Raw genomic sequence first — 26,235 nt, forward strand, 5'->3', positions numbered from 1 at the left:
ATTATACAAAGTTAGAGGTGACGTATATAGGGAGGGTGCTGTGTGAAGTAATACCTAGCTTAGTCATGTGATGTATTTCTTTCTCAGAAGTACTTTGCTGTGTCAGTGCTTAGATTAACCTGGTAAAACAGCTGCTCTAGAAACTCTGCTAAAGCTTCCTCAGTGGGTTTCCTGCTGTCCTGTATGGCTCTGGTCTGCTGTGCCTGGTATTTGGAAATGTCTGTGGCTGCCTTTATCTGTGAACCGCCATGTGCTTTAAGTCTCAACGTGGTTGCCCCTGGGTCCCGGAAGTGTTTTCTTATTCCTATCGTAAACCTTTTTCAATCTTGGAAAATTTCATGTGTAAAAGATGCCTCAAAATTTGTTTTTTTGTTTGTTTGTTTTTTTAAATCTAATAATTTATCACTTATTACAGTCTAAAAATATTTGAGGGGGGGGTGCATAAAAGAACAATAGCTGCAAATCTCTTAATTCAAGTAACTTGTGAGGATTGGAACAAGCATCCTTAAGATTAATAATGCTGAACAAGTGTAGAACTGCAAACAGGCATATGCAAAAAGTTTTCCTGTACATGACTAAGATCATGTACAGATGTGACATCTGTAAATGATCTTAATTAGTGTACCATGGGCTCAAATATGTGCAGAAGTCTCACCATCTCATTTTTTTTTGTGAATCATCTGCCTTATTTTGGCCACCATTAAATAGAAAACTCGACAGTCTACTTATGTAGCCTTTGTAATATTCATTCATTAGATAAGGATCAGGGATCCAAATCAAGGCGGAAAAGACGTTACAGAGGAAATCTTGTCTGGAGGAAGAACTTCATCCACGCCAACACCGCCTCAGGTAAAGCAATTTCCCACTATGTTGCAGGCTATTGGATTAGTATATTGTATGTTCTCAGTTCTTATAGAACAGCTTCTTAGTAGTTCGTTCTTTTTTTATTTCTGGCAAAGGTAAATCATGTTTTGGCATCTTGTGTATCTCATGAATTATTTTGAATAGATATCCTCACCTGACAACCAAATATGGGTGTTATGGAATCCAGCTCTCATAAAGTATCTCCCTGTTATGCCTTTGGGTCGGGGCTGTAAAGATGAGCTTTGCCACTGGGCAAAGATAAATGACATCCGCATATGTTTGGACTAAAAATCTAGTAGTATTCTAGTAAATCTGCAAAATAAGTTTGGGCAAGGTAACTGGATGGCACTGAATGTTATACTATACTCTGAGTCGTGCAAAATGTTTCTTCAGATAGTTGCTTGGTATCTTTGTTTTACAGAAATACCCTGTGGATTCCTCAACAGACTTTTGTAGTCTAGTTTGCGTAGCAAAATAACTTGTAGAGTTAAAAGGTGCTATGAAAAGACCATAGACTGAGGACTTGGTTAAGTTTTATAGGTTATTCCGTAGTTGCAATTTAAAATATTGCTTGTAATCAGATGTACAGTTGTCCTTTTTAATAGGAAGATTTGCAATACATGCAAAAACAAAATCTAAGCCAGCCTTTTTCAACCAGGGTGCCTTGAAGTTTCTTCAGGGGTGCCTTAGCAAAATGCCTGAAAATTTGTATACAAACCTGCAGGTGGGTCAAGCCTGCCTTTTAGTTACACAAAGCCATAGGTTTTCATTGTGCAACATTACAGCCTTCTACCTGCTGGTGTCCTAGCAACCAATGATGCCATCAGTTGATAAGGAGGATGTCCTCTGTCGCCTGCATGGCATCCTTGTTTAACCCTCCCCTGTCCCTCTGTCAGCAATGGGGTCAAATTAGTTGAGTGATAGAGAGAAAATGAGGGAGAAGAGAAACCTATTCAGTATCCATGTGCAAAAGTGTGTTTGCATTGGAAGAATAAATCCCCTCTAACAGTGGGTGTCCTTCATGTGTGGGTGTTGCTGCATTAGGTAAAACTATTAGAATTTTTTTTTTTACATTTTAGAATGGGGTGCCTTGAGATTGTCTGTCTGTAATTGAATTGTAGTTTAAAAACACTGATCTAGACAATGTCTTTTCCCTTTTAGTCCGTAACTGGAGGCTCTGAAGTGCAGGCGAATGGAGAGAGTGTCCATGTGCCTATTGTAGTGCGTCCAGGTAAGACACATGCAAGTTGTGATTTGAGATTTCGATTCGTAGGTATGGTGGCCCCGGAGAAAAGTGTGTGGGTTACTGTGTACGTACTAATTGGTCTTGATGGCACGTTTGAATAATTGCATTATTTCTGTTTTGAAATAAAGTTCTGTCCAGTATTGTGCATGCATTTTGCAATCCTTCTCTAACGTGAGGGAACATTTTTTTCTTCAAAAACAATTTGTAAACTTTTCTCCTCCCGCATTAAACCATGCTATTCAACTAGTTTTCAAGAGATTGTTTCAGATTTGAATTGGGTCCATACATTTACATCCTGGCATAATTATGGTAAAAGTAAGGCTTTTGACTGTCAAACCGGTGGCCTGACATTTTGTGACTGTCCATTGCAGCTTTTTTACTTGTGTTGACACCTTTTATAGTCTGCAGAAAGGACACAGATAAAGGCCAAATTCCAGCTTTATTGATATTCTCTTTGCTAAATACTCTACTCGTCCACCATAAGGTTGGTGAACTAGAAGAGCTCCTGATTATGCATCTGTAGTAAACTGTTACATGCTATTATGGAGTAAGTCCACCTGTTGTTAATATAAGGAGAGGTTTGCACGACATCGATGTGACCTGGCAGCCAAGGATAGTGGGCATGTGTGAACAATGACTACTTCATTGTACAAGTTAGTGGGGGCACTAGACACTTTGAGCATGTGTACTGTGTGATCATCACATTCAGAATAACTGCAGAGCAACAAATCTGCTTCAATTTCTGTGTTCAGCTTGAATGGTCCTTCCTGGAAGGCCAGCAAAATACAGAACACCTGAGAATGTTGAATGTGTATGGGCTGCCATAAAATCAACCAGGTTTGGTGACTGACTGCAAGAACTAGATGCTTATGTGGGGATTCCAAAAATTGTGTCCCAAGATTTTTTTTTTTTTTTTTGTGAGGCCCCAAGGTGACTATTTGTATATAGGACAATGATGCCTCAATCCCCTTTTAAAGTTTCTTTATAAAGCATTGTCTTTATAAATAAATGTCTCTAATTTTATATATTACACCGTTGGATACTTTACGGACAGACCTTGTATAGATGGGGGATATACCTTCCCTTAGGTGGGGTGTATTTACTGCTTTTAGCTTCGGTAAAGAACCTATGTACTGTATTTCTGTAATGAGACTAGTCACGTTTGTAATAAAATTGTCATCTAGTTCCTACTAAGAAAGTCTTTGCTTTAATTTCCGCTCTGTTACTTTACAGATGACAGCTCAAAGAACACCCAAGTGCTCACAAAAAGTTCCGAAAGCCCCCCTCCTTCTCCTCCTCCTACAGAAACAGAATTGAACATGGCTTGTGAGCAAGACTTGACACTTAATAACACTACACCTGAGGTACCTTTGCTAGCGGCTCTCATTACACAGGAAGTGCCCTTGCTGGAAAATCCTTCATCTCAGGTATCGATACAGCCAGAGGTTCTTCCATCTGTTTTAGAGAACCCAGTCCTAATGGAAATGACCATTACAGAGACAGCTGTCAAAGAAGCAGACCCTCTGCCAGAAGCTCCTGTTGTACAGCCCCCTGAGGAGTCTGTTATTACTTCTCCATCTGAAGTGTCTGTTTCACAGGATGCTGCTTTAGAACAGGATTCCACTTTAGAACAGGATTCCATTTTAGTGGCTCCAGAAGCAGAGTTTCAGGTACAGGCTCCCCCAACCCAAAATTCACCTGAGCCTTGCCTTGCAGAAACAAAGGAACCTGCTCCAGAGTCTGTAGAGGGATCAAATTCCCTCGAGGATACTCTGCCTACAACTGAAGTTCAGACCAATGGCCTAACTGAAGAAGTGTCTGTGCCACCTGCACAGTTGGAGCCACCATCTGTTTGCCATTCTGAACCCACGATGGATTCCCCCATTGCGCAGCCTGAAGAACTTCTAACAAATGGTGAAGGGGGGCCTGGACTTCAAGAACTTGATGCACAGGACATAGAGCGAGAAGCTCATGTGAGCCCTATTACTGAGCCTGAGGAGCAGCCAGTACCTGCTGCTGATCCTACACCAGAAGAAGAAGATGCTGGGAAAGAGCTTGCTGCAGAACCGGAGCAAACACCTCCCCAAGCTCCAAAACAAAGCTCCGATATCCATGTGCCAGGTAATGCAAGATCTGTTTGATTTAAACTCGTTATACATATTTAAGTATATTGCTTAAATATTTTTCTATTTTAAACCCCCCTGTAGCAGATTATAAGGATATGATATCCAACACAGGGTGAGAACTGTGAGGATATATACAACGCTCCCAAGTGCCAGGTCCTGTTCAAACTATTGGAAAAGAAGAAAGGCCATTGGGTGGACTTTATAGGCACTATAACAGTAATGAATACAATTATTGCTTTATTGAACATACATAGACGTACAACAATTATTAAAATCCTCTGCAGAGAATGTGCTCCCACAATAATTGGAATTGTACACTCTGCAGCTACAAATTCTGTAGGTACATATGGCATTAATAAATCCCACAATAAAAGTATACCGTGACCTGGTTAGGGTTTGAAAACAGATATTCTGAGATCAATGGCTGTAGTAACTCAACATGTTTCGTGATTGTATCGCTTCTTCAGGAGTTACATTTCTACATAAAAAATGGTATAGATTTGTAAACATTTTGTATTAACCAATATTCATCATACAGGTCAATTGGGTAAATGGTCATACCTTAATCCACAGGCATTAGAGTGGGGGCTAAGGAAGAGGACCTCAGAACCTCCCAACCAGGGCCAGTCAATGGGGGGAATCCCAATAACCCAAGAAGGCAGGCGACAACCCCTCCAAAGGCTTCCTGACGTATATAGAAAATGGACGTCATGTTAAGAAACATGATGGAGACCCCCTAGACGACAATTAGGAGTATGTAGATATAGAGTTTAGACTAACCTCCTTACTAATAGGGTTGCACTAGCGTCACCAATTCTGGTCCGAGTAGGGCACATATAAAAAGACACCAGAAGGGAACTGGTATAGTATGGGGTATAGTACAGTCACATCACCAGTTCTGATCCAAATGGAATACGCACAAAAACCATGAATAATCAACTAGTATGATTTATATGAAGATCTCTAAAAGAGGACACAAATAGGGGGCATAAAGGAGGGATGCTTAATCGTTAAATTGTCACAGAATAGCATTTGGTGCAATCTAATATGCGGTAAGGAAAAAAGTATACAATCCTACCTACTTATATGGAGGGTGAGCCACAAGAGAAAAAAAAGTTCTTAAAAATATAGTGAGACAGTATTTGCGTTAGAATGGTCAGGTAGACTCAATCAAAATTCCATCTGTAAAGAGACAGCCATAATTCGGCATTATCCCATAGACACAGCCCAATTAGGGGCAAAGAATTCCCATAAATGTCCTATAATCAAAGGCTGGTATAATCACTGTACCTGGTACCATTAGGCAGGATACACCGACCATAAATGGTCCCAGAACCACCAGTTACTGAAGCCTCCAAAGCCACCTCGCCCACCAGGGTCTGTCCAAAAACCGCCCGCGTTGCCACACCATTATAGCCTTAAGGACCGCCACAGACCGTCTCAATTTAAGAATTCCCGGTGCGGGAAGCCTGCGCAGCCTCACGGTGACGCATGACGTCGCCACGTGCAGCTCCCCCACCACAAAAATGGCGGGTGCGCACAAGCTGGTGACACTACTGGCCATAGCTATAGCAGAAATATAACTAAAATCACAAGCCCATGGCACTCTGACCTTACACAACAATTTTGTTGGTCACTTTTATGCCCTGGACTGTGCTTTTAGTAAAATTGTTATACAGGATTTATATAGTGCCAACAGTTTGCTCAGCGCTTTACAATACAACGGGAGACAATACAGTTCAATACAAGAGGGATAGGAAAATGGGGTATAATTTCTGTTTTAGGAGGCCCGCTACCATTAAACAGCAGATAATAGAATAGGAATGCTGTTTTATATTATGCATATAATAAAGGAACATGTTTGAGAGGTAATGGGTGGAGAGTCTGTTTTTGTTCTGCCTTAATGGTAATATGGGTACACAGAAGATAAAGAATAAGGATTAGCAGTTGCATTTGAGCACGCTATCCTGCTTGACTGTGGCGCAATTTTACCTTACCTTTTGGTCTCTTCTGCCATTAAGGCTTCAACTTGCCTGTCAGCTGTCATGTTCACTGAGCTGCACATGTGTGGCTCAGCGAACATGCATGGTACCTGATCTGTTGCACAGTTATGTGACCTCATAAAAAAAAAAAAAAAAAAAAAGTAGACTAAATCACAAAGGGGCATGGAAGAATAGGTTTTTATGACGAATTAGCTGGCATCTTGTGGTGTCTACTCATGCAAGATTTATACTTTTTACACTAGAGTACGATTCATGAAGTATAGCTGTTCTAGATTGTAAGCTCCAAGGAGCAGGGCCCTCCTAACCCTCTTGTATTGAACTGTATTGTTGCTGTATTGTCTCCCGTTATATTGTAAAGCACTGAGCTATATAAATTCTGTATAATAATAATCAAAAAGAGCCTATCACTAAGTGTATAAGTACCACTCTTTCAATGAAGACTCAAGAAACTAAAATGCCAATTAACTCCTTAGGTATGCATCTGATTTGATGCATGCTGTGTTTGCTTATAACATTTTATGCTGTATCTGCTAGTAGTGTCCTTTTTTTAAGGTTGGCTCTGTAAGGCCTATCTGACTTTGTATCCTTGGGTAGACAAACAAAAAGTTCATTTTGTGGTGCTAGGTTCAGGTTTTGGGTTCTGTATTAGGCCACTGATATAAGCTGTATGTCAGAAACCTTAAATGACTGCTCTGTTGGTACCCTGGATAGTTAACCTAATTTATTAATGACCTACTGAAGTTCTCACATCAATACATTGAATTTAGTGACGTGTTCGTTTATTTTTGTTATGTTTCTTCGGAAGTGCATTCCTTTGAGTGGTGGCTATTTTAAGTCCTTTGTTTACAGTTTTATATCACACTGTATGTTAATTTGTCATCTGTCTCCCACAGTTGCTGTGTCAGTACCAAAAAAGAAAAGAAAAATAAAAGATTTAAACAAGAAAGATGCAGTTGGAGATTTGTTGGATGCGTTTAAAGAGGTGAATGATCTGTTTGTTCATTGTAATACAGGAGTAAGCCACCACATTTAATGACTGGTTAGCTGTAATAAATTACATTTTTCGTTTTGAGTTTAATATCTCTTTAAACCAAACCACACACACTCCATTACAGTCTCTACCATAAATGTATATAACATTGTGTGCCTTCTATTTTTTTTTTTTCCTTAACTTTTTACTGTCTTTTCTCTGGATTGTTTGAAGTATCCTGCAGTTCCACATACTACTGAAATGACAACAGATTCTGTGCTCTGAGATATTACAGCACCTTTGGATTATGTGATAGTGTCACCATTGGCTTGTATTAGTCCACGTGTTGTCTAAATGTTGCATAATGCAGCCCTAGTATTTTCGGCAAGATTCTACAGTGCCCCTCTGTTTAGCTACAAGATGCTGCAGTTCCACCTGGTTTACTTTAGGATCGCTTGCAGGATGTTAAAATTGGACAGCTTTGAATTGATTAGCCTCAATAGATCTTTGCAGTGCCCTGCTTCTTAAAATAATTCTGCAGGATGCTGTATCTTTTATAAATACTACAGTTTTACAGCGATTAGTGTGGATATTGTAGCTGCTCAAAACTGATAAATTACTATAGCATTTTTCATATTTTTGTCTGTTTTAGATTCTTTGTATGTGGGTGTGTAGCTGAATGTATTGCGCTAAAAATATTACAAAAATCTATCGCATTGTTTTTAAATTGAGGAACAAAATTTTTTCCTTTAATTGTTTGGGGAGCGTGACATTTCTTATGTTTCCATATATTTTTTTCACCTCCCATAGGCTGGCGATGGCTCCAGTGAAACGTCAGAGTCTGCTGCTATCCCACCTCCTGCAGCACCTGAACCTGAACAGACTCCCAATGTTCCTGCAGAAGAACAGGATGAGACCTGGGAAGAAAAAGAAGATAAGTTGGATGCTGAAAATATTAAGCCAGCAGATCATAAGTATAAATATAAAGAGGGTAAGTCATCAGCACCTTTGCCAACATGTCAGTCCGCCACTGGTAATTTGCTATCTGAAACAAATGTTTAGTCCTTTGTAAATATTTTGTATAAATTGATGCTTGAATTACATTGCACAGTAACTAAGTGAGAGTTCATCATAGTAGTGTTATGTGTAAATAATTTTGGGATGCCACTTTGTGGATAGAGTTTGAAGCAGAAGCTAAGCAGTGTAATAAAATATTCTATGGGGATATAGTAGATTCTGCCTCTTACCGGTTTTGTCTTTATGGCCATTTGTGACTAGTCTAAGGGGATCATTTATAATTGAGAGTAATCTACTCTGTTATTCACCGCTGTGCTGTGCTTTGCTTGGTACTTGGTACTGATTTTCCTCAAAACTGAGAAATTCTGGGTAAAGGAGGGTTTATACAGGGGCTGGCTTACAATTTTTCATGTTTGCTGATGTCAGCGTTGGTATACCTTGACTGTTTCTGAATTCTGGTGTCCAATAGACTCCAAGCAATGGAGTTTTAATGTAACGTTAAAAAAATATAGTTTTGTCATCAGTGGAGCTAATTAGAATGTTTACAAGTAGAAAATGTTTATTGCAAAAAAACCAGCCAGATTCAAGCAATGCACGCTTATAATTTTATTAGTCCACAGATTTGAAAGGTTAGATTCTGACTTGATGCATCTTCCAATAGAACAATGGAAACCTCTGAACCCTGAAGAAAAGAAAAGCTATGATCGGGAGTTTTTGCTTGGCTTTCAGTTTATCGTGGCTAGTATGCAAAAACCAGAAGGTCTCCCACAAATTACAGATGTAGTATTAGACAAGGTAGGTATCTTTTAACTCGCCTAATTTGAGATAGAAATTTTGTGTCACCTTTTTGTAATCGTATATTTCATGTTTTCAAAAGGCCAACAAGACTCCTCTTAGGCCTCTAGATCCAACAAGATTGACTGGCATGAACTGTGGGCCAGACTTCACACCACATTTCGCCAATCTTGGAAAACCTACTATGGGCAGTCGGGGACCAGTAAGTGCCTTTTTTTTTTTTTTTGTTTTTTTTTTTGTTTAGGAGGAATAAAGAAACTTGGGGTGCCTTTTTGCTTTATCTGATGCTAGATTTCACAAAACAAATTCAGCTATATAACCGTGTCAGATGGCAATTCTGTTCAGTACATTTTCATATCAAGATAGAATGGAGTGATCCTTTTTATGCTGCACAGTTGTTCTGAACCTTTTTAGTAGAGACGTACTTTAACCCTTACACTGTTTCTTCTGCAGCCTGCTGGAATGGGTCCTCGACGATCTCAACAGGGACCACGAAAGGAGCCTCGTAAAATTATTGCAGCTGTTTCATTAAATGAAAATGTTCAGCTGAATAAAGCAGAAAAAGCCTGGAAACCACTAAATAAAAGACCAGGTGAAGAAGATGAACCAGAAGTTCTGAAGACACAGGTGAGTTGGTGTTATTGTCTTCCTTTAGAACCATTTAAGATTGTTACATTTAATTGGCTTCGCTTTTAGCACTTTTGTAAAGGTAAAATGCTAAATTGCTCTTGGAAGCTTATTGTAACTTTCAGGTAAAATAAAACTTGTTTGATGGATTATATCGGTATTTCCTCTGAAATATATGGTTTTTATGTTTCTTTGCTGTGATAACAATAATGTTCTTTAGCAAGGAGCATCCATTCAGCATTAATAATTAAGCTACCGAAATTGGTGTGTGCTGTAAACTGCACCCAGCATTGTTCTTGTTTCCTCTTGCTGGGGGCTACCATTTTGCTGAACCCCAGAGCCTCTAGGCTTATAATAGATTGGCCTCTACGTTTTCAGCACAGTGCTGAAAAATATTGTCTGAGCATGTGCAGAGCAGAGTGTGACCTTGTGTTACATGATTTAAACAATATAGGCACTTATTTCTAATGTGTCAGCCTGATGTGCTCTAGCAGGACATACTTTTCTGACTAAAGTTCAACCTTAAGCACAGTTGTCTATATTTGATATTGTGTGTTTGTTTTTTTGTTTTTTCTTTTAACTCTTGTCCAGTATTACAGCAGTGCTAACTAGTGGCTTTTTTTTTTTTTTTTTTGTATAGGAATTGTTTCGCAGAGTACGCAGTATTCTTAATAAGCTGACACCGCAGATGTTTCAGCAACTCATGAAACAAGTTACCGACTTGGCCATAGATACAGAGGACCGGCTGAAGGGTGTAATTGACCTAATATTTGAGAAAGCTATCTCGGAGCCAAACTTCTCTGTTGCATATGCCAATATGTGCCGCTGCCTTATGGGGGTGAGTCTGAGTTTTGTGGAATATTGTCTAGACACAATTTGATACGCTCACCTTTTATGTAGTAAAGGTTCTAAAATCCCCAAAAGGTGTATTTTCTGGTTTTCTGGGCCTTAAAAGGAAATGTTTTCTTTTAAAGCTTTTATTATACATCCCATACAGTGTGCACTTTGGAACCTAGATTAAAGAGTTATGGCAAGCTGTTATGGCATTCTGTTATGACAGGCAAGCAGATTCTGTTGAGCTTTATACCGCTTTATACACTTTTTAAGTTTAAATCGGAACTTCACTCTCTCTCAATCAACATGTACGATTTCTAATCCTTATGCTGCTAGCATTAGTAAATAGGAAAGTATATCATATTTACTTTTTTTTTTGCATTCCTTCATTTACTTCCTGGTTTGTTTGTTTTTTTTTTTTGGCCTAGGCAAGTTGGGGTTTATTTACTAAAGCTGGAGAGTCCAAAATCAGACTCCCTTCTGCATCGAAACCAATCCGCTTCTAACCTCAGCTTGTTCAATGAAGCTTTGGCAATGAAACCTGGAAGCTGATTGGTTTCTATGCAGAAGGGAGTCTGATTTTGGACTCTCCAGCTTTAGTAAATAAACCCCGTTATGTCATACATTTCAGTCAGCAGGGAGGGTTCTCAGCTCAGCCATTGCCAGAGCTAAAGTCAAATGGATTCCAGGAAGTAACTGCTACATGAATCATCTGCCCTTACTCAAGATGACTACTTGGCCACTGCCAAAAATGCCAGGAGGTGTTTTTCAAAATTATTTCTCAGCAAAGTGTACTCTGAGCAGAACTAAGAACTGAGTAGTTTTGATCACCCAGTTCTTGGTGTAGAACCGGCGGGGGACAGCTGCAACATTGGATCGATACTGCCTCCACATATGTGTGTTTTGTTTTTTTTGTTTTGTTTTTTGTTTTTTTTTTATCCTGCAGTTCTCTTTTAAATGAAGGAACATCTTCTATAGGCACAATAAGATGTTTAAGATGGCAGGGTCTGTGACCAAAATAGACCAAAGCTTGTTTGGCTGTACTCACAGGAGTGCCATTCGTTCTGCAGTCCATTGACCCATTTTCAGCAGACAGTGGTGGCTGACAACGGCAGTGAGAACCTGGCTATCAGCAATCATGTGATCTCACACTTAGAGCCGGCAGCAGACATATTCAGCTACAAACCGATGCTGCATTCACCTAGGCAGGCATGATTTGTAAATGAAAAAACATCATATACACCAACCAGCGTGTATAATTATTTTTATATATATATAGATAGAGATATAGATATATATAATCTCCTTGGTTGGGAATGGAATACTGGGGTTATGGCTGCAGCAATGTGCCATAACCCCAGTATTGTGTTTTGGTTTTTTTTTTGTTTTTTTCAGCCAACGATTCTTTCTACTGTAAGTGGTCTCAGCGGCGGAGTTGCCACTACATTACTTTTAGTAGCGACGGGAGGCTGTCGCCTGTACTGGGCCCGGGAAGGAAGTGGTTAAAATGGGGTGCTGCGCCAGTTCAAGGAAAGTCCATACTGTGGTCGGTTTGACTGTTTTTGGCAGGCCTTTGGGACATGCCCTTTGGAGGCATTTCCAGAAAAGCTTTGCTGGTCCCGTCACCTGACAGTAGCAACTCGAAACTCAGGAGCTATGAATAACCAGCCTGTGTCCTGTACTGTATATTTAGGATATCCGATTCTTTGCCCCATCTTGGATAAATTATCACCAGTTAAATTTTATTAACAGCTTTTAAAATTGATATTTGTTTTTCCATCTTATGGTCTAGATTGCTATATGATGGCATTAACTCTTACATTGTTAAACAAAAAAGAAGCAATCTTAAAGCGGCTTCTGCTTACGTAGACATCTCAAAAAAGGGCTGTCTTATTCTTAGTGTTCATGAAGAACTTCACCCTAGGTTCACACCTAAGCGTTTTCCGCAGTGTTATGCAGAAACGCACTTCAGTCCATTTAACATGATTTCCTATGGGACAGGGCCACATTTCTGTGATTTTTTTTTTTTTTTTTTTCTTTTTTTTCTTTTTTTTTTTTGGAAAGGGTCAGGGACTTTTTTAATAAAAGTTGTGTTTTTGGTTCTATAGACTTCAATGGAAATGCTGCAGAAACGCATGTAGTGCAATTTTTATGCATTTTTGGGTTTCTAAATCTGCCTTGCAACAAGAAGAAAAAAACCCCCCACAAAACGTAAAAAAAAAGTGTGCAAAAACGCACTGCAGAAATGGGTCAAACACAAACTGCATAGGTGTGAACCTAGCCTCAGCTTTAGAAAGGCTTGTGCCAAGGGATGTTGGTACTTAATGGGTTGTTTGTTCAGGATATCTTGCTAAAACTTCAGTTACTGTGCAACATTTGCTTCACAGTGGTCATTTTGGTTGTAAACCTAGTTAAAGCTGGAATGATCCCTTCAGTGATTTGATATTTGGTAGGAAGTTAGAGCTATGACAATGTTTGCATACTTTAGAATATAGAATTTTGAAGTATTTTACTGCATGTTTTCTGATTGCCTAGTTTTTTGTTTTTTTTCTAGCTGAAAGTCCCAACTGCAGATAAGCCGGGAGTGACTGTGAACTTCCGCAAGCTGCTACTTAACCGCTGCCAGAAAGAGTTTGAAAAGGACAAGGATGATGACGAAGTGTTTGAAAAAAAGCAAAAGGAATTAGATGCTGCTACCACGGTAATTGTGTTGATTTGCATTACAACTGTACAGTTTTACAGGATCCATATTTATAATACGCTTACTGTTACATCCAAATCTACAATTTGTTTTGTTTTATACCTGCAGCCAGAAGAGAAGACTCGACTAAATGATGAACTGACAGAAGCTAAAGATATTGCTAGGCGTAGATCTCTAGGCAATATTAAATTCATTGGAGAACTTTTCAAATTAAAAATGCTGACTGAAGCCATAATGCATGATTGTGTTGTTAAGCTATTAAAGAACCACGATGAGGAGTCTTTAGAGTGTCTTTGCCGATTGCTGTCCACAATTGGGAAAGACTTGGACTTTGAAAGAGCCAAGGTCTGTATCTTTTATTTAAGCTCTCTATTTCCATCCAGGCTTTTCTGAATACACATACAAGTTTCATATTTTCTTTTTTGAGTATGATCAGTCATTTTGACAACGCCAGCTTTTAGAAGTAATGCTACAGATTTAAGGAGTGCGCGTAGTTTTTAGAGAATGGTAGGAGTGGCCTTGTGAGTCAAATTATTTGAAAATATCAGCATCTGATAAGCATTTATTCCTTTTAATGTGTTTGTACTAATAGATGTCTCATGGAGATCAGTTACCCATCATTAAACCCATATATGTAGCATTTACTGAGCCTGCCCTTTGAGGGAAAAAGTCTCTTTGGTGCTGTCCTGAACAACCCTTATCAAGGATGTCACTGGGGTGAGAGTACTGCTCTGCCACTGCAGAAGAAACCTAGGCTCCAGGCAGGGAAGTTTTTTTTATCTCCTTTCTGAGATCAAGGAAACCAAATAGAGTTCCTCTTGCTACTCTCAGGCCTCAACCCCCAAAGCCAGACCCAAGCCAGCTGACCAGTTCAACTGCAAATCGTTCTAACCGGCTGACAAATCTTCTTTAGCTTGAAGGAATGCCCCCACTTTTCAAAGTGAAGGATGTCTTGTTAGCTTTTGCAGACTGCATCCTGGTTGCCCTTGGTACAGGACATCTTTGCCAAGGGGTTACAAGCTAGAGTCCTGCTCTCTGCTCCCTCTCTGCTTCATGTCTTTTAGCCCATCTATGTCTGCAGGGACTGATCTCTGCAGATCTTGAGGTTATTGCCCAAATTCCTACAGCAAAAAGGTTTCAGGGGTTCTCCGCCAACCTTTTCATTGTTCCCAGACCAAAAGGGGATGTCAAACCCATCTTGACTCTCAAGGTCCTAAATGCCTTCATTTAAATGCATAAATTCCATGTAGACCACATGGAAACCTCCAGGTCTTTCATAGCTGCCCACCATCAGGGAGACTTTCTGACTTTTCAGGGAATTAAGGATGCAGACTTGTATGTCCCATGTTTTTTCAGCACATCAACATACATGTCGCCTTGCTCTGGAACCCCAGCACTTTCAAATTGTGACCTTACCATTTGGGTTGTCATCCGTGCAATGAGTGGTCACTAAAGTGCCGACTCTTACGCTTGCCTTGCTACGTTCCCAGCGCATGCCACATCTTGATGACCTGTAGAGGAAGCAGTTGGTCAAAGCCTACAACATGAGGATAGTTCAGACTTTAGGAAGGTTTGTTAGATTTCAAACTTTCAGTAGTCAACATTGGAGCCATCTCATCACTTGGAGTATCTTTAGTCTTATCCTAGACACAGCTTAAGCTAGAATTTTTCTTCCCCCAAGTCAAACTTCAGTCCAAGAGTTGTGCAACCCTCTGCTTTGTCATGAACGCTGGAGCTCATGGTAGCCTCCTTCAAGGCAATCCCATTTGCCCAGGTCCATTCCAGACTCTAAAACTCAACACTCATTATGGGAAAAATCCTTTTCTGTCTCTAGACAAACTGATTTGTCTGACAACCGAAGTCCAGGTTGTCTGACATGGGGTCTCTTGTATCCAGCTCTTGAGTTGAGGAGAATCCTTTCTCTAGATATCTTGTGAATCTTCTAAAGGAATGGGAAGAGAATCGGACACCTTGTTGGTGCAGATTAATTGGTTGCCAGAAGAATCACATCTCCTGATTTAACATTCTGGAGCTTTGAGCGACTGTTATCCCTGCAGCACTGGACCTTGTGACTGAAGGGTGTTCTGATCTGGATTAAGTCAGACAATTCCACAGCAGTGGCTTACATCAGCCATTGGGGTGAGGATAAGTCTTGCTAAAACAATAGAGGCAGAAAAGATTCTTCATATTCCAGTCTTGTTTGCAGTTTACATCCTAGAGCTGGGCGGAACTCTCAGGCAGACTTCTCAACCTGGATCTGGGGGAACTGAGCTCTACTTCCGGAGCTGTTCCGTGATTTTTGTCACAAGTGGGGCATGCCAGATGTGGTTTGTCCCCAAATACAGAGGTGGGAGCAGTGGATACTCTGGTTGCTCCATGGGATCAGTACAGCTTGTGATGCTTGCACAATAGCTTTGGATTGGCCCAGGGGTATATGGTACTCCGAACTGATCAGGCTTCATGCAGATGCTACAGCAGCTCTGTCAGACATCAAGATCACCTGTCCCAAGGAATAGCTTTCCATCCTCCTTGAGAGACGGAGCCCATTTGAATCAGTGACTCCTAAACTGTTAAAATATATGACGTCTACTTCTCATGAGGTCTACTATCACACATGGCAGGCATTCTTTGCTTCATGCGGAAAGAAGCTTTCATTCCAGCAAATACTCCATAGGGCGAACCTTGACGTTTTTGCAATCAGGCCTGGATAAGCATTTGGCCTGGAATACCATGAAACAAGATCACAAGCACTGGGATTTGACCTTTTTAAGGATTGCTAGCCTCCCATTCCAAAGATGAAGACTTTTTTACAGGGCATCTCATGAAGATCCCCATGTGAGCACCTGTGTGTGAGCCCCATGAGCTCTGAATTTGGTTCTCATGGCACCCCAGAAACTGCTTTTTTAAAGTATCGGGGATATTCCTCTTTCCGCCCTTACAATCTTATGTTCCTTGTTGCAATCACTTTTGTGATCCTTGTGTCCAAGCTGGCGGCTTTGTCCTGTAAATAACCACCTCTGATCTTAAAGGGGAAAAGATGGTATTGAGGCCTAGGTCCTTCTTCTTTCCCCCCCTAAGGTAGTTTCAAACTTTCACCTAAACCAGAACATTGTTCTTCCATTCCTCTGTCTAGCTCCAGTGCATCAGAATATTATTTCCTTGCATTCTCTTGATGTAGTTTGCTGTGCCAGTTTACTTTCAGCAGCTCAGACAGATCATTCAAGATTATAGTCTTAAGTATGGGGTTTTAACCCTTTCTTGTCAAGGTTCACACGAACACATCTGTGAGTTCCTCTTGGGCTTTTCTGCATCAGGCAACTGTTTCCCAGATTAGCAAGGCTGTCATCTGATCCTTTGTCCACACCTTCTCTAAGTTCTACTGCTAGATAAAATACATTGACAGTAACTCCTATCTAAAGCTTTTTTTTTTTTTTTTCCTGAATCCTACCTTTTGACCCTGTCCATGACCGCAACCTTTTAACATTGACCTCGATCAATCCCTGATCTAGCTATTTTATCTTTAAAGCATAAGTTCACCTTTGCAACATGTTATATGTTCCACCCGTTTTTTAGGGTGGCACTTGTAACATGCTCCCATAGTCGCCCCTGCCGCCTCCCTTCCCTCTGACAGATAGTACGGGGAAACTTCTCCCCATATTATCGGTCCGATTTGAAAACCGCATGGCCATGTGGGGCTCCGCCCATACAGCTGTGTCACTCATTCAGAGTTCTTTGAATGAGTGCCTATAAGTCCGGCAATCTTAGCGGCTGTCTGCTTGTAGTTTTCAATGCACTACCACGGTGCTGTGGAGCGACATGGTAGTTCATTCAAGCTTCCTGCCTGAATATCTGCTTGGCCGTACATCCTGTACGGCTAGTAGACATTCTGACAGGTCTGCAGGAGACCTGCATGGCATACTGATCATTGGTGCAGTGCTTTACAGGCTCCTTTTTTGGAAAAAAATAATAAATTCACATTTTTTTACATGCAAAAAAAATGTGCATTTTATTATTTTTGTCCAAAAGGTGAACTTATCTTCTCATTTTGTCTTTTTAGACTTGTATAGCAAGGCGAAAAAGATGCAATATATTTTTTCCTCCATGAGTAGAAATAACAAAGGGATGGTGTGATAGCAAGTCACGGGCTGTCACAGTGGTCATGTGATTTGAGAGCTGATCCCCCCCAGCTCCTTATCTTTAGTATGTGACCCGAAGCTGCCAATGGCGGCTCATTCTCTGTGCTGGAAGCAAGATATGCAGCACATTCTTGGCACAAATAAAGTATGCTCATATGCGACCACACGAAAGATGACCCATTTCAGTGAGGTTGCATATAAAGGGGTTAACATGAGCCTGGTTTACTCTTTAGCATCTCCTGTCAGCAGTCTTTAATTGTTTTTTGTTTCTTTTTTTCACTAACAGCCTCGGATGGATCAGTATTTTAACCAAATGGATAAAATCATCAAAGAAAGAAAAACCTCTTCACGTATTCGTTTCATGCTGCAGGATGTAATTGATCTAAGAATGGTAAGAACACTATGGACATTTTAAGATTTCATTGTAAATCACAACTGTTAAAGTGTGCTTTCTGGCTATAACATTTTTTGTGACTGCATGACAACCTGTTTGGTTTGTGATTCATGTTTTAAGTATTGGGACAGTCCTTGCAATGTTTCAATTTCTTTCTTTCTTCCCTCTTAAGTGCAATTGGGTGCCTCGTCGTGCAGACCAGGGACCTAAGACTATAGATCAGATTCATAAAGAGGCAGAATTGGAAAAGCAAAGGGAACAGGTCAAGGTTCAGCAGCTAATGTCCAAACAAGACAAGAGGCGAGAGCCACCAGGACGTCCAACTGGTGGACGAAGTAATCAGCAATCTGATGATGGCTGGAACACTGTTCCCATTAGCAAAGGAAGCCGTCCCATTGACACCAGTAGGATCACTAAAATAACAAAGGTGGGCAGGTTTTATGCCAATAAAAGGCTTTTCTTTGTCAGATATATTGTTTTGTAAGTCTTTTAGTAATGTTGGCTCTGCCTTTTTTTTTTTTTTTTTTTTTTTAAAAAAAAAGCTTGGTGCTATAGACTCTAATCAACTGTTGGCGCCTGGCGGACGTTTAAGTTGGGGTAAAGGAAGCAGCGGCGGCACTGGAGCGAAGCCTGCTGAGTCAAGTAAGCCAGATCTCCTTTTTTAAGGAGTTCTAAATAAAGTTAACGCTTTTGTGAAGGTTTTTTTTTTTTTTTTTTTTTTTTTGGTCCTCATGAACTATCCTATTTTTCAGCTCCAGAATCTGGACGACCCAGCACACTTAATAGGTTTTCTGCTCTTCAGCAGTCTTCATCTGCAGACAGTCAGGATTCCAGGCGGCCTGTTCCTAGGTATGTAGATTGTCATATCCACAGCAGTACATGGCTAATTTTACTTGGTTTCAACTTCAGATTGAACAGTAAGAATAATAGATCAGAGTACGTATAAGTGTCACCATTTTGTAAGGACGTATTTTTATAGGGGGTCACCCTTTCAACAATGAAACTAGATTGCTTGACTTATGGGTTAGTATTGGTATGCTGAACCTCCTGAGGCCTGAAATTCAAGATACTGGTGGGTGATTCAACCTGCTGGCTGTCTAAGGCTGTATGGAGTTTAGGTCAGTTCTATCATGTGACATTTATGCCAGTCACGCATTTAGCAGGCAGCTACATTGGAGGGATAGAGTGGAGTTTTGTTTTGTGCCAGTGGCATCAGAAGGTATGCATCACCGTGGGTCACCTGCTCTACTTGATCACATTCCTGGCAGCTCGTTGTCCTAGCTGGTGGGAATGCGATTCCTTGGGTTGTTGAGTGCATAGAGTATGTAATATGGCAGGAAGGGATGGTGAGCTGCAGATGATTTGTGAAGATCTACTGTGCTAGAGCATGGCTTGCTTCAGTTTGACCTGCAAGGGAGAGAAGTTGTAGAGATGTGCTGTACCATGAAGGGATGATGAGCTGTGGGGAAGCATGGTGAGCTGCATTAATGGGAGGAAGAGGGCTGTCTGCTGCCGGGTGAGGATGCATGATGGGGCAGAAACCAACTGTATTCTAGCACTTGGTTTTTCAAGCCACAATCCTTTTGATTACTTTTTAATACTTTAGGACTCATGAATTAGGTAATTTATAGTGTTTTTGCCCAGATCACACATTTTGTACAGTTGCCCATAACTTCTGATGGGGTTAATGTGTACAGTTGGCCCTTCACTGGCACAATAGAGAAGCAGGTTTCTAAGCTTCACTGAAATGAATAAATGTAAATATATACTTCAATGCATGTTTGGAAATATTTAATTAGCACGGATGTACTGATCTAATAACTTGTCTTTTGCAGAGGTAGTTCAAGTCGTGATCGCTCTGAGAAAGATAGAGAACGATTTGATAGAAGTGACAGATATGAAAAGAGTGATCTCTTTGAGAGATCTGATCGCTCAGAGCGTTCCCAGCCTGTAATCACAAAGAGAAGTTATAGCAAGGAGACAGATGATCGCAGTAGAGAGAGAGAGGCACAGATTCCTCAGGAAGCCGTGAGGAAAGTAGCTAGTATGACTGAACCAAGGGATCGCAGCCGAGAAAGTCGTAAGTATAGTATTAATGAAGAGTTTATTTTCTTTTTGTGATAGTCGTGTGTGGCATGTGCTCCTCTTTGTTAGCCCTGCTTACTACAATAAGCGCTTTTGTTATGTCTGTTTAGTCAAACGAGAAACTCCAACACCAGTGGCTGTCACTGCTGCCTCCTCCAAACCTGTCTTGTCTGAGGAAGAGCTTGAAAGAAAATCACGATCAATCATAGAAGAGTTTCTACATATCAATGATATCAAGGTGAAGTGGACATTTACATGACAAAGATAAATATGCTTGTCCGCTTGTTTTGGAATCTTCTAACACATTGTCTGTCTACAGGAGGCTGTCCAGTGCGTACAAGAACTAAATAGCCCCACACTGCTATTTATTTTTGTACGGAATGGTATTGAGTCAACCTTGGAGAGAAGCACCATATCCCGCGAACACATGGGTCACCTTCTTTATACATTAGCTAAAGCCGGTACCTTGTCCAGATGCCAGTACTACAAAGGGTAAGTACCATTTAAGGTTACGTGTCATAAGTTATATTTCGTACAACATTCAAGATTAAAGTGATGGTAAATGATCACCTTGTAAAACAACCCATTAAGTGTAAAATAGAAATGAAAGGCAAAACATTTGTATAGATATAAAAAATAAGTGATCACATTCCTTCTGTTCTCTCTGTTGTAAAAGAGCTAGGAAAGGAGAAGCAACAGCACACTGAGCTTCCCAGTGGAATGCTGTACAGTAAGGGTGTGTCAGGATACGTTTGATCATTTGAGGGGAGCACACTTGAGTTCCAGCACAGCTAGAGAAGTGACCACAGTGTTCTGCTTAGTGTGGTCAGTTTTTAATAGGAAAGAAGAATGGCAGGGACTGATTTCACACAAAGGCAACAATGCAAAGAGAACCGGATATTTATTCATACCAGTACATGGTACAGGAGGCACATCAGGAATATGAAAGGTTCGTTTTACGTCACCTTTTAATACTGGAAATTGTATCTTTCTCATTCATTGTCTTCTTCATTTGGTATGGCATAGCCCCTCCTCTGCACTATATCTAGGGAGAACTTCAACACAGTCATGCATGGTTTTTTGGGTCACCACAGTCTTGACTGTTGAATCTGACTGCACATGTCAAGAGTGCTTCACCTTTCCCTTCAGAATCATTATCAGATCTGTAAGCAGAATTGGTAATCTGTGGGCCTTTTGTTGGCAGGACCCCATACAGAGTGGCTCCTTTGATTAGAGTGGTAGAGCTCATACCTGCAGCCTTAAAATACTGTATATACATAAAGGTGCAGCGCTAATGAATAAACAAAAACCAAATAAGAAATATGTGAATACTATTCACTTTCATGAAGTCTAATATTGCAGTGTCCAAAAATAATCTGTGTCAATGACCAGCAGTGAAAATGTCCAAAATATTGTGTGAACCGATAGTCATCAATGATAAAAGGTGAGTTCTGTGACAATCCTCCACCAATATGCACTCGCAGGAAGCAAAACGGCATTGAATGGAAATCACTCTAAAGGATGCATCCATCCAGTCAGTGATCCATCCAGGGTGAGGTACCTCCTGGGGAAAGAGCTCACACACAGAGCCTCATTGCTGCAGTGCTGTTCCTGATTTTTCACGTGTGGTTTGTCTGTGATCACCTAACAAACCACACATGTGAAAGGTATCGGGAACAGCACTACAGCAAGGAGGCTCTGTGTGTGCGCTCTTTCCCCAGGAGGTACCTCACCCTGGATGGATAACTGACTGGCGAAGGGGAGTAGTGGATTGTCACAGAACTCCCCTTTTTTTTTTATCATTGATCACTATTGGTTCACACAATATATTGGACATTTTCATTTCTGGTTATTGACACAGATTATATTTGAACACTGCAATATTGAACTTCATGAAAGTGAATAGTAGTCACGTATTTATTTGTGTTTTGTTCCTTAGCTCTGCACCTTATGTGTTTTATGTAGTGGAAATAGAGGGTTTGCCACATTGTGCCAGCTGCTCATACTTTTTTTGCTCTTACAATTCACATTTTTTACACGTTAAAATACTGTATGATTAGATTGCTAGAAGTCTCCCTTCTCGTTTCATGTCGGTCAATGTAAGCTAGGGCTCTCTTCAGCTGTGGAACCAGTATGCAAAAAGCGCATATGTAGGTTAAAGAATTGTGAATGTAACAGAATTAATCACTTGGCTTTTATATTCATTAAGATTTTCACTGACAAAGCTGTAAAGCTACTTCACAGTTAACACCCTTTCCTTATTTATAGAATGTCAGAAGTGCTGGAGGTCGCGGAAGATATGGAAATTGACATTCCGCACATCTGGCTGTACCTGGCAGAGCTAATCAATCCAGTCTTATTAGAAGAAGGAATCCCCATGGGAGAGTTGTTCAGGTAAAAATCAAATGGATCTTGGATGGCATGTTGTACAATTGTTAATCTTTTGCTCAATTTGCAGCATTTCTTATATATGTTGTCTTTTCAGAGAGCTAACAAAGCCTTTAATTCCACTTGGAAAGGCTGGCATCCTCCTAGCAGAAATCCTAGGCCTACAGTGCAAAGGAATGGTGAGTATCAGTCTTGTTTTTTAGGATACTTTTGAGAGATTAGCTTTGTTGGATTGTAAATATATGAACTGTTTGCTCTTTTATTGCAGTCACATAAGAAAGCGGGCGCAGTCTGGCAAGAATCTGGACTCAGCTGGAAGGAGTTCTTGTCAAAAGATCAGGATGTGAACAAGTTTATAAGTGATCATGTGAGTACATGGGCTGTCATTTCATAAACGTAATGAAAATTACACCCACTGTTTTCCTGTGTCCCCACTGTCAACCTTGTTTTATCAGATATTTGGGTGCAGTGATCTACTATGACATTAGACAATCCTGTTTTCCTGTTACTTTCTTGGTTTATAAGCCAGAGCTGTTGTGACCGCTTAGTCCAATCTGATAGGGGGCCAAGACAAAATACAGTAATCTCTAGGCTACCATTATAGACCCTATCCTCATTTACTATTAGGATCTTTAATAAACATGATAACCCTGTTTTATGTATATATATATATATATATATATATATATATATATATATCAATGTAAATGTAAGATCTTGAATTTAAAGCGAAGTTCTACTCAAAAGTGGAAGCTCTGCTTATTTACTTCCTCCCTCCCTACACTGCCATATTTGGCACCTTTTTGGGGGGCAACAGGTACCTGGTTTTGACAGGTACCCGCTCCCACTTCCGGCTCAATTTGCCGCACCAAAGTGAGCTGGAAGTTCAGCCCCTTCCTCTCCCGCAGTCTCCTGGGACCTTTGAAAGTTGATATTCCCCCGTTGAGTGGAATACTGTTATGCATGCTCTGTGCTCTTTTCTTCAATTCAGCATGGAAGAAAAATCATCCTACTTTGTCTGCTATAAAGTGCTAAGTGATCTGTTAATCTCCATTGCCAGTGACTTGGTCACCTCCAGCCACATGAGACCCTCATCAGATGCTTCTGCTCAGGTTTGTGGTGTGGTCAGAGCAACACTTTGACACACGCAGAGGACAGTCCCACTACCACAAATTACTTTGGCCCATAATCCCCTAGTGGTTTTGGGTTCCATTATCTAGTATCAGCAGAAAGATCCAAAGCCCACAGTCTATAACCTGAAGCGCCTATAGTTTTTGGGGTCCTCTTCAAGTCTCCTGCAGCTCCGTCAGGTAAAGCCCCGACCTGTGGATTTTTGTCTGTCGGTCCAGTTACTGAAACAATCTGCTCATAGAGGTCCTAAGAGTTCATTGACACTATCTGTGGCAGAGGCTGCTACTGATCCTTTTGAGGACATCTAGTCCTCTCCTGGGGAGGTTGATATTGTGCCCTTGCACTATTGGTTTACAAGGGGTTGTCGCAAACCTGATTCATGTAGCGTGCATTTGATAGATCAGTCTGCTGTTCAGGCTTAGGGTCTTCAGAACTCCTTCAGATGCTAAGACCTACTCGTTACTTCTAGTGTTTGAATTGTGCCTTTGAGAACTGGAAACGCCAAGAAAAGTGTGTGTGTGTGTGTCAGAGCTCTTCCTTTTTTGTTTTTTTTTTAACAGGAAGGTCTTAGATTGGTGGTTTCTTCCCACAACAGATGCACCAGTTACCCACGCTGACAAGGAATGAGATGTTCTCACCTTTTGGGATTTTACTGATTTTAGTTTGATTTGAGTTTTACTGGAGAGGCTCTCCATTCTGTTTGGTGGTGACCTTATCCTGCCAAACTGTCATCATGAATAAACGCTCTTAAATGGGACCTATCCATCGTACGCACAGGTTCTTTTCATAAAGCAACTAAATCTAAACTTGTGCCTCGCACAGACTGATGTCTGTACAGATGAGGAGAGCTGTGTGCTTGGGATGCATATAAGTTCAGGGAGCATTTAAATAAATTTTCCATTCAAGTGACATTCTGTCTTTGTACTGCTAATGCTATCTGACAACTGTAAGGTGCACGCTAATTGTGGAAAGCTTTGATGGTTGGGTTGTGAGCACTATCCTTCCATTTGCTCTTTTTCTCCTTTTTAGGATGTTTTTGGGGCTAGATTACCTGGGGTTCTTTACAGTCTTGGGAGGTTTTCTCTTGTTAATCTCTTGGAATATTCTGTTCAAGGCACCCCCACCTTTGCTCACTTTCTACAAGATAGGTTATTTGACTAGGCAGCACTTTCCTTTCTCATGAAACTTCTTTTCCTGTTTCTAGGGTTATAGATTTTTTTTTTTTCTTCTGATTTTGACCAGTGACCTAGTGGCAGTTTTTTAAATCTCATGCTCTAATCAATGGCTGCTGCCCTCCCCTCAGTCAGATAATTTTTGGCATCCCTATTGTAATAGAATTCCTGTACCCCTCAAATGCCCTGTACTGTACTCCAAGATGTGGAATTTACTAAGTCAAAATTCCTCATTTGTATTCACCTTAAAGTGATTGTAAAGGATTTTTTTTTTTTTAAACAGCAATGTTATACTTGCCCTCGCTAGCACTCCTGGCTATCCTCCCTCACGAGTGTCCCCATAGCAAGCTGCTTGCAAGAGGGGCACTCTGTCCATTGACACACACAGCATGACTTGCCCCACCCCCTCACTGGCTATGATTTACAGCAGTGGGGGCCATTGGCTCATGCTGCTGTCTTTGAGCCAGTGAGGAGAGGGAGAAACGCACTCCTCTCATGCACTTCGCTGGATCAAGATCGGGCTCTGGTAGGCATAAGAGGGCTGGGGGGGGGGGGGGGGGCTGCATGCAAAAGGTTTTTTACCTTCCTGCAAAGAATGCATGAAGGTAAAAAAATCTTCTGCCTTTAGAACCACTTTAATGTCTTGTAGTCTATTGAATGACACAGGTCATCCTCTTGTAGTCAGCATTACAAGTCAAATGTAATAGAATTCTTGTGTCCCTCAATGGACTATAACAGGGCTTAAAATTTCAAGTCATGAGCTACCAGCCAGGCCTTAAGAGTTACTCGCCACCAACAAACACACACAAACAGACACACCTGTACACACACTCAGACATGTACATATACACACAAACATGTACACACATGCACAGAGACACACGTACAGACATGCATACACACAGATCCATGTACATACACAGAAATACACATGCACAGACACATGTACATACAGGCAGACACATGTACATGCAAACACACGTGTACTCACGCACGCTGTTAAGTGCTCTCCTCTCCCCTGAAGCCAGCACTGGCTGACATGGAGGATCATGTGACCAGAGTGAGCTGAAATTAGGTAGAGCCACACACACCCCGCCCCCACACAATCACTTTGCTTTCACTGCGCTCAGCTATTGAGCAGTCTGACAGCTCCCAGTGCCAATGACAGATCCGAGCCTGCTCAGCAACACGGCCCTGGGGGACAAACTCACCCCCACCATAATTTCCACTTGCCATTAGCAAGCAGGCGAGTGAAAATTTCAAGCCCTGGACTATAAGAAACATTTACAGTATGTACAAGTCTTTTCGCTTACAGATTTTTTTTTTTTTTTTTGTTCAGTGGTCTCAACTAAATCTTCCTCTTAAAGCCACAACTTACATTTTGCTTTTTCTGTGTAGAAACTTGAGTACACCCTGGGAGATGAGACTGAATCTCCAAGCAAGAAAGAGCTTTCACCAGCAGAGCTAGAGAAAATACTTTCGAGACTATTGAAAGAGAACAGTAGCAACCAGAAGATATTTGATTGGATTGAAGTAAGACTACACTGTGACTTTGTTTTGCAGCTAACATCTGACTTTGTTGGATCAGTTTTAATATCTACTTAATTTTTCTTTCTATTTACGAACAGGCCAACCTTGCTGATCAACAGTTGGCATCCAACGCGTTTGTCCGGACCCTAATGAGTACTATATGCCAGTCTGCCATTATCTGTAAGTTTGATAAGGTTTTCATTTGACATTCTAAAT

At 40.8% G+C, this 26,235-nt stretch overlaps 1 protein-coding gene across 7 annotated transcripts in view; it reads left to right on the forward strand.

The window, feature by feature from the left end:
- Nucleotides 1–26,235, forward strand: part of EIF4G1 (eukaryotic translation initiation factor 4 gamma 1) — a 75,664-nt gene that overhangs the window by 42,374 nt on the left and 7,055 nt on the right. For 5 of the 7 annotated variants that reach the window (XM_089679546.1, XM_089679543.1, XM_089679545.1 and 2 more), the window contains 23 exons: nt 757–849; nt 2,026–2,095; nt 3,344–4,231; nt 7,133–7,221; nt 8,020–8,200; nt 8,840–9,021; nt 9,104–9,223; nt 9,475–9,648; nt 10,289–10,486; nt 13,037–13,183; nt 13,292–13,528; nt 17,606–17,710; nt 17,886–18,140; nt 18,256–18,355; nt 18,466–18,562; nt 19,549–19,793; nt 19,909–20,036; nt 20,118–20,290; nt 22,067–22,192; nt 22,284–22,365; nt 22,455–22,553; nt 25,888–26,022; nt 26,118–26,199. In XM_089679546.1, coding sequence (XP_089535672.1) covers nt 757–849; nt 2,026–2,095; nt 3,344–4,231; nt 7,133–7,221; nt 8,020–8,200; nt 8,840–9,021; nt 9,104–9,223; nt 9,475–9,648; nt 10,289–10,486; nt 13,037–13,183; nt 13,292–13,528; nt 17,606–17,710; nt 17,886–18,140; nt 18,256–18,355; nt 18,466–18,562; nt 19,549–19,793; nt 19,909–20,036; nt 20,118–20,290; nt 22,067–22,192; nt 22,284–22,365; nt 22,455–22,553; nt 25,888–26,022; nt 26,118–26,199 — 4,006 coding nt within the window. The remainder of the gene's footprint in view (nt 1–756; nt 850–2,025; nt 2,096–3,343; nt 4,232–7,132; nt 7,222–8,019; nt 8,201–8,839; nt 9,022–9,103; nt 9,224–9,474; nt 9,649–10,288; nt 10,487–13,036; nt 13,184–13,291; nt 13,529–17,605; nt 17,711–17,885; nt 18,141–18,255; nt 18,356–18,465; nt 18,563–19,548; nt 19,794–19,908; nt 20,037–20,117; nt 20,291–22,066; nt 22,193–22,283; nt 22,366–22,454; nt 22,554–25,887; nt 26,023–26,117; nt 26,200–26,235) is intronic. The other 2 variants (XM_089679547.1, XM_089679544.1) reach the window with 1 other exon arrangement.

Source organism: Staurois parvus, unplaced genomic scaffold (genome assembly GCF_062004578.1).
Source record: "Staurois parvus isolate SC_StPar_1 unplaced genomic scaffold, SC_StPar_1.0 ptg000226l, whole genome shotgun sequence".
NCBI classification, from domain to species: domain Eukaryota; kingdom Metazoa; phylum Chordata; class Amphibia; order Anura; family Ranidae; genus Staurois; species Staurois parvus.